This window comes from Oncorhynchus mykiss, chromosome 21 (genome assembly GCF_013265735.2).
Source record: "Oncorhynchus mykiss isolate Arlee chromosome 21, USDA_OmykA_1.1, whole genome shotgun sequence".
Classification (NCBI taxonomy): domain Eukaryota; kingdom Metazoa; phylum Chordata; class Actinopteri; order Salmoniformes; family Salmonidae; genus Oncorhynchus; species Oncorhynchus mykiss.
This window is the reverse complement of record NC_048585.1, coordinates 62301035-62308083: the sequence shown is the minus strand read 5'-3', so window position 1 is coordinate 62308083 and position 7049 is coordinate 62301035. Positions and strand designations below refer to the sequence as shown.

The 7049-nt window shown below is 48.6% G+C and overlaps 1 protein-coding gene across 4 annotated transcripts in view; it reads right to left on the bottom strand.

The window, feature by feature from the left end:
- Positions 1–2171: 2171 nt before the first annotated feature.
- The window catches only part of rnf175 (ring finger protein 175), a 33678-nt gene continuing 28800 nt past the window's right edge, over positions 2172–7049 (bottom strand). For 2 of the 4 annotated variants that reach the window (XM_036958359.1, XM_036958361.1), the window contains exons 8-9: positions 3852–3953; positions 2172–2448 (exon numbers count right to left, since the gene is read on the bottom strand). In XM_036958359.1, coding sequence (XP_036814254.1) covers positions 2328–2448; positions 3852–3953 — 223 coding nt within the window. In that variant the 3' untranslated portion in view covers positions 2172–2327. Of the gene's footprint in view, positions 2449–3515; positions 3954–7049 lie in introns of those variants that run through there. The other 2 variants (XM_036958358.1, XM_036958360.1) reach the window with 1 other exon arrangement.

The window sequence follows — 7049 nt, the reverse complement described above, 5'->3', positions numbered from 1 at the left end:
TATTGGGACAGAGAGGCCAGTCATCAGGTTGGGTATTGGGACAGAGAGGCCAGTCATCAGGTTGGGTATTGGGACAGAGAGATCAGTCATCAGGTTCGGTATTGGGACAGAGAGATCAGTCATCAGGTTGGGTATTGGGACAGAGAGGTCAGTCATCAGGTTGGGTATTAGGACAGAGCGGCCAGTCATCAGGTTGGGTATTGGGACAGAGAGGTCAGTCATCAGGTTGGGTATTGGGCCAGAGAGGTCAGTCATCAGGTTGGGTATTGGTCCAGAGAGGTCAGTCATCAGGTTGGGTATTGGGACAGAGAGGCCAGTCATCAGGTTGGGTATTGGGACAGAGAGGCCAGTCATCAGGTTGGGTATTAGGACAGAGCGGCCAGTCATCAGGTTGGGTATTGGGACAGAGAGGTCAGTCATCAGGCTGGGTATTGGGACAGAGAGAGAAGTCATCTGGTTGGGTATTGGGACAGAGAGGTCAGTCATCAGGTTGGGTATTGGCCCAGAGAGGTCAGTCATCAGGTTGGGTATTGGGACAGAGAGGCCAGTCATCAGGTTGGGTATTGGGACAGAGAGGTCAGTCATCAGGTTGGGTATTAGGACAGAGCGGCCAGTCATCAGGTTGGGTATTGGGCCAGAGAGGTCAGTCATCAGGCTGGGTATTGGGACAGAGCGGTCAGTCATCAGGTTGGGTATTGGCCCAGAGAGGTCAGTCATCAGGTTGGGTATTGGGACAGAGAGGTCAGTCATCAGGTTGGGTATTGGGACAGAGAGGTCAGTCATCAGGTTGGGTATTGGGACAGAGAGGCCAGTCATCGGGTCAGTTATTGGGACAGAGATGTCAGTCATCAGGTTGGTTATTGGGACAGAGAGGCCAGTCATCAGGTTGGGTATTGGGACAGAGAGGCCAGTCATCAGGTTGGGTATTGGGACAGAGAGGCCAGTCATCAGGTTGGGTATTGGGACAGAGAGGCCAGTCATCAGGTTGGGTATTGGGACAGAGCGGCCAGTCATCAGGTTGGGTATTGGGACAGAGAGGTCAGTCATCAGGTTGGGTATTGGGACAGAGAGGTCAGTCATCAGGTTGGGTATTGGGACAGAGAGAGAAGTCATCAGGTTGGGTATTGGGACAGAGAGGCCAGTCATCAGGTTGGGTATTGGGACAGAGAGGCCAGTCATCAGGTTGGGTATTGGGACAGAGAGATCAGTCATCAGGTTCGGTATTGGGACAGAGAGATCAGTCATCAGGTTGGGTATTGGGACAGAGAGGTCAGTCATCAGGCTGGGTATTGGGACAGAGAGGCCAGTCATCAGGTTGGGTATTGGGACAGAGAGGTCAGTCATCAGGTTGGGTATTGGGACAGAGAGGTCAGTCATCAGGTTGGGTATTGGGCCAGAGAGGTCAGTCATCAGGTTGGGTATTGGGCCAGAGAGGTCAGTCATCAGGTTGGGTATTGGGACAGAGAGGTCAGTCATCAGGTTGGGTATTGGGACAGAGAGGTCAGTCATCAGGTTGGGTATTGGGCCAGAGAGGTCAGTCATCAGGTTGGGTATTGGGCCAGAGATGTCAGTCATCAGCTTGGGTATTGGGACAGAGAGGCCAGTCATCAGGCTGGGTATTGGGACAGAGAGGTCAGTCATCAGGTTGGGTATTGGGCCAGAGAGGTCAGTCATCAGGTTGGGTATTGGGACAGAGGTCAGTCATCAGGTTGGGTATTGGGCCAGAGAGGTCAGTCATCAGGCTGGGTATTGGGCCAGAGAGGTCAGTCATCAGGTTGGGTATTGGGACAGAGAGGTCAGTCATCAGGTTGGGTATACCAGATACCAGTGTATCTGCGGAGTGTAAACTGTAGAACAAACCGCAATGGTAAAGAAACCCATCGTAGTTCACACTTGACATTGGCTGCATCCCAAATGGCTCCATATACCCTTTACAGTGCACTACATTTAACCAAAAGGAGCAGACTATATAGGGAATAGGGTACCATTTGGGATGCAAGCATTGTATAAAGTACATAATTTACAGATCATAAATAAACACTTGTGTTAGGGGGGGGGTTCAATAAATTAAATGCACGGATTCCAAATGTTCCGAGAGGGAATTCCGGGGAGTGAGTTCCGGGGAGTGAGTTCCGGGGAGGGAGTTCCGGGGAGTGAGTTCCGGGGAGTGAGTTCCGGGGAGGGAGTTCCGGGGAGAGAGTTCCGGGAGGGAGTTCCGGGGAGGGAGTTCCGGGGAGGGAGTTCCGGGGAGAGAGTTCCGGGAGGGAGTTCCGGGGAGGGAGTTCCGGGAGGGAGTTCTGCAAGGCGATCATCATCCCAGAGTTCTACTACTCCAGCCCCAGGGTGAAGTTGATTCCGTGGACTATTCCGATGATTATGGGTTGCCAGGCAACAAGATATCTCAGCCAATCCAAGAGCTGCCCGTACAGGACATGTGTTCTCTCCCATCTGGGGGAGGAGGGGGAGTAGGCGTTAAGGAGCAATTGGTACATCCATTTGTGGAATTCCAAATTCCAAATTAATTCCAAATTAATTATATACAGTGATTGATTCTTGAAGAATACAACTTATAAACAGGGCTCTGGTCGCACATGAGACTAAAAAGGTTTGTTTGTTATGTAGACCAGGCTCGTTAGATAACGTCATTGCTGGTTATGTAGACCAGGCTCGTTAGATAACGTCATTGCTGGTTATGTAGACCAGGCTCGTTAGATAACGTCATTGCTGGTTATGTAGACCAGGCTCGTTAGAGAACGTCATTGCTGGTTATGTAGACCAGGCTCGTTAGATAACGTCATTGCTGGTTATGTAGACCAGGCTCGTTAGAGAACGTCATTGCTGGTTATGTAGACCAGGCTCGTTAGATAACGTCATTGCTGGTTATGTAGACCAGGCTCATTAGATAACGTTATTGCTGGTTATGTAGACCAGGCTCGTTAGATAACGTCATTGCTGGTTATGTAGACCAGGCTCGTTAGATAACGTTATTGCTGGTTATGTAGGCCAGGCTCGTTAGATAACGTCATTGCTGGTTATGTAGACCAGGCTCGTTAGATAACGTTATTGCTGGTTATGTAGACCAGGCTCGTTAGATAACGTCATTGCTGGTTATGTAGACCAGGCTCGTTAGATAACGTTATTGCTGGTTATGTAGGTAGCTCTCTTTTGATAAAGCCAGGGTCACTTGTATTGTCTCTTCATTATTGAATTGAAATGGTATGGGGGAAAAACCCCAATGGAAGTTATGAAAACACTTAGTTTAGAATATCTACATAAATTCAACAAGTGCATTCTTCTCATATGACTCTGTCGACTCCTGACCTACTAATTAAACACTTCCTCTGGCATCTCATCCGTACATCTGCCTGTAGCTATTGAACTCAACTCATTCTACGTCGTCAAGGTAACAACCAATGACAATTAGGAACGATAGGACACGTTCTTTTAACGGTGCTGCAATATTTTGTATGGTGCTCCTTGGGGGGGGGGGGGGGGGGGGACCAAATTAACATGCACGCGATGGCGGGCGGGCGCACGCCTGCTGTACTCCATTGTTTGTAAACAATGTATGATTGTAAAGAAACACTGAATAGCCTCAAAACATGGTTAAAACTATAATTTACAATTATTATAAACAACCACTGACCATCCATCAGATCAAAATTATAGTTTTATACATGTTTTACAGCATTTTTTTTTTTTTACAATTATACCGAACAAAAAATATTAAAAACACAACATGCAACAATTTCAAAGACCGATAAGAATAAGTGTGTGTGTAAGATATGCTCTCAGATTCAGCCAATCCCGGTGTTCTGTGGCTCTCGTCGCCTCTGCCAATGAAAGGATACGGATTGTTCATCATCCTCTTCAAGTCAACCTTCTCGTTGCAGTACGGACACGTCTGCTTCTTACCCACAATGCACCAGCCACGGATACAGAACTCGTGGAATCTGGAGGCAGAGTTGGCGTTAAAGAATCCACAACAACAAGACTAGCGTAAAATGATTAGCATTTCACACGGGAAATCATGGGACAGTTAGCCTCCATGCTAACACTCGCTGAGCATCTTCAGTTGCAGGTTTGGGATCAATTCCAGTAAATTCAAGATCGAAAAATACAGGTTAAGACAACATAATAATTCCATGAGGCAGCGTTAGAAAATGAACACATTAATTGGACGGTCGCAGTGGGCTAATTCTACAGGATTAGTATTGAAAACGTGACTAGCAGTCAGGGACTCAATAACGTGGTTGTAGATAATTAGAAAAACATTGAAATGGCTTATGCTATGGGTTTTCTGAGAAGTTAACAAAAAAAAAACATCTCTTTGATTGTGTTTATTTTCCACTTTGACGGTGAACTTTCTGTACTGCTAATATTCAATATCAGTCGTTTTAGCTCCAGCGCTAGTCCAACAAATTTGTTTATTTTCAAACTCTTTATTATTACGTTGTCTTAACCTTTATTATCTTCAACCTAGAGTAAATTCAGGAAGTTAACTGACATTCCGTTTTTATGGGAATCGATTTGGTGCAGTAATTAAGGGAAGAGTAGGGCACTATATAGGAAAACGGGCGCCATTTACAGAGAGAGAGGGGAGAGAGGAGAAGTAGAGAGAGGAAGGGAGATGGGGAGTATAGAGAGAGGAGGGGAAGGGGAAGTAGAGAGGAGGGGAAGAGAGAGGAGGGAGTATAGAGAGGGGAGGGGGAGGAGAAGTAGAGAGGAGGGGAAGAGAGAGGAGGGAGTATAGAGAGGGGAGGGGGAGGAGAAGTAGAGAGGAGGGGAAAGAGAGGAGAGAGTATAGCGAGAGGAGGGGGGGAGAAGTAGAGAGGAGGGGAAGAGAGAGGAGGGAGTATAGAGAGGGGAGGGGAGAAGTAGAGAGGAGGGGAAGAGAGAGGAGGGAGTATAGAGAGGGGAGGGGAGGAGAAGTAGAGAGGAGGGGAAAGAGAGGAGGGAGTATAGAGAGGGGAGGGGAGGAGAAGTAGAGAGGAGGGGAAAGAGAGGAGGGAGTATAGAGAGGAGGGGGAGGAGAAGTAGAGAGGAGGGGAAAGAGAGAGGAGGGAGTATAGAGAGGAGGGGAAAGAGGAGAGGGGAAAGAGAGAGGAGGGGAAAGAGAGAGGAGGCAGTATAGAGAGGAGGGGGAGGAGAAGTAGAGAGGAGGGGAAAGAGAGAGTATAGAGAGAGGAGAGGGGAGAAGTAGAGAGGAGGGGAAAGAGAGAGGGGGAGTATAGAGAGAGGAGGGGGAGGAGAAGTAGAGAGGAGGGGAAAGAGAGAGTATAGAGAGAGGGGAGGGGAGAAGTAGAGAGGAGGGGAAAGAGAGAGGGGGAGTATAGAGAGAGGAGGGGGAGGAGAAGTAGAGAGGAGGGGAAAGAGAGAGGGGGAGTATAGAGAGAGGAGGGGGAGGAGAAGTAGAGAGGAGGGGAAAGAGGAGAGGGGAAAGAGAGAGGAGGGGAAAGAGAGAGGAGGCAGTATAGAGAGGAGGGGGAGGAGAAGTAGAGAGGAGGGGAAAGAGAGAGTATAGAGAGAGGAGAGGGGAGAAGTAGAGAGGAGGGGAAAGAGAGAGGGGGAGTATAGAGAGAGGAGGGGGAGGAGAAGTAGAGAGGAGGGGAAAGAGAGAGTATAGAGAGAGGGGAGGGGAGAAGTAGAGAGGAGGGGAAAGAGAGAGGGGGAGTATAGAGAGAGGAGGGGGAGGAGAAGTAGAGAGGAGGGGAAAGAGAGAGGGGGAGTATAGAGAGAGGAGGGGGAGGAGAAGTAGAGAGGAGGGGAAAGAGGAGAGGGGAAAGAGAGAGGAGGGGAAAGAGAGAGGAGGCAGTATAGAGAGGAGTGGGAGGAGAAGTAGAGAGGAGGGGAAAGAGAGAGTATAGAGAGAGGAGAGGGGAGAAGTAGAGAGGAGGGGAAAGAGAGAGGGGGAGTATAGAGAGAGGAGGGGGAGGAGAAGTAGAGAGGAGGGGAAAGAGAGAGTATAGAGAGAGGGGAGGGGAGAAGTAGAGAGGAGGGGAAAGAGAGAGGGGGAGTATAGAGAGAGGAAGAGGAGGAGAAGTAGAGAGGAGGGGAAAGAGAGAGGGGGAGTATAGAGAGAGGAGGGGGAGGAGAAGTAGAGAGGAGGGGAAAGAGGAGAGGGGAAAGAGAGAGGAGGGGAAAGAGAGAGGAGGCAGTATAGAGAGGAGGGGGAGGAGAAGTAGAGAGGAGGGGAAAGAGAGAGTATAGAGAGGGGAGGGGAGAAGTAGAGAGGAGGGGAAAGAGAGAGGGGGAGTATAGAGAGAGGAGGGGGAGGAGAAGTAGAGAGGAGGGGAAAGAGAGAGTATAGAGAGAGGAGGGGGAGGAGAAGTAGAGAGGAGGGGAAAGAGGAGAGGGGAAAGAGAGAGGAGGGGAAAGAGAGAGGAGGCAGTATAGAGAGGAGGGGGAGGAGAAGTAGAGAGGAGGGGAAAGAGAGAGGGGGAGTATAGAGAGAGAGGAGGGAGTGTGACATAACATATAGGATAGGAGAGCTGATCTTATATAATCCAAACAGTGCAGTGAGGATAGTAGGCTTGGGCGGTATCCACGGTATTACCGGCATAGCACACAAGGGGGCGCTAGAAATGCAAGAAAATCCCATTGGGCTTCCAATACCAGAATGCTAACAAAATTAGCACAAACTAATAGGGATATCACAGACGCTGTTAGCTAAATGCTAACGAGCGAAAACAAAAAATAAACGAATTGCAAAGACAGGCAAATCCAGCTCAAAGTTATACAAGTGTAGCTAGGAGCTACCAAATGTCATTAACGGTGTGTGTGGACATTTACAAGCGAACCTGAACGAGAGAACGAACAAATGAACAAAGTTGCGATGCTTGTTTTTCTGAAGGAAGAGCTGCATGTGTACACGGAGCAGATGGGAGAACAGAGAAGAAACAAACGCTATCAGGGAAAACATGGCAGCTGTACAGAACTCATCCAAAGCTCTTTGACTTCTGGCAGAAAGCCATTAGAAGATATCTGAGGGCAAACATTTAGCAGTGGATTACATTTAGTAGTGGATTACATTTAGTAGTGAATTACAT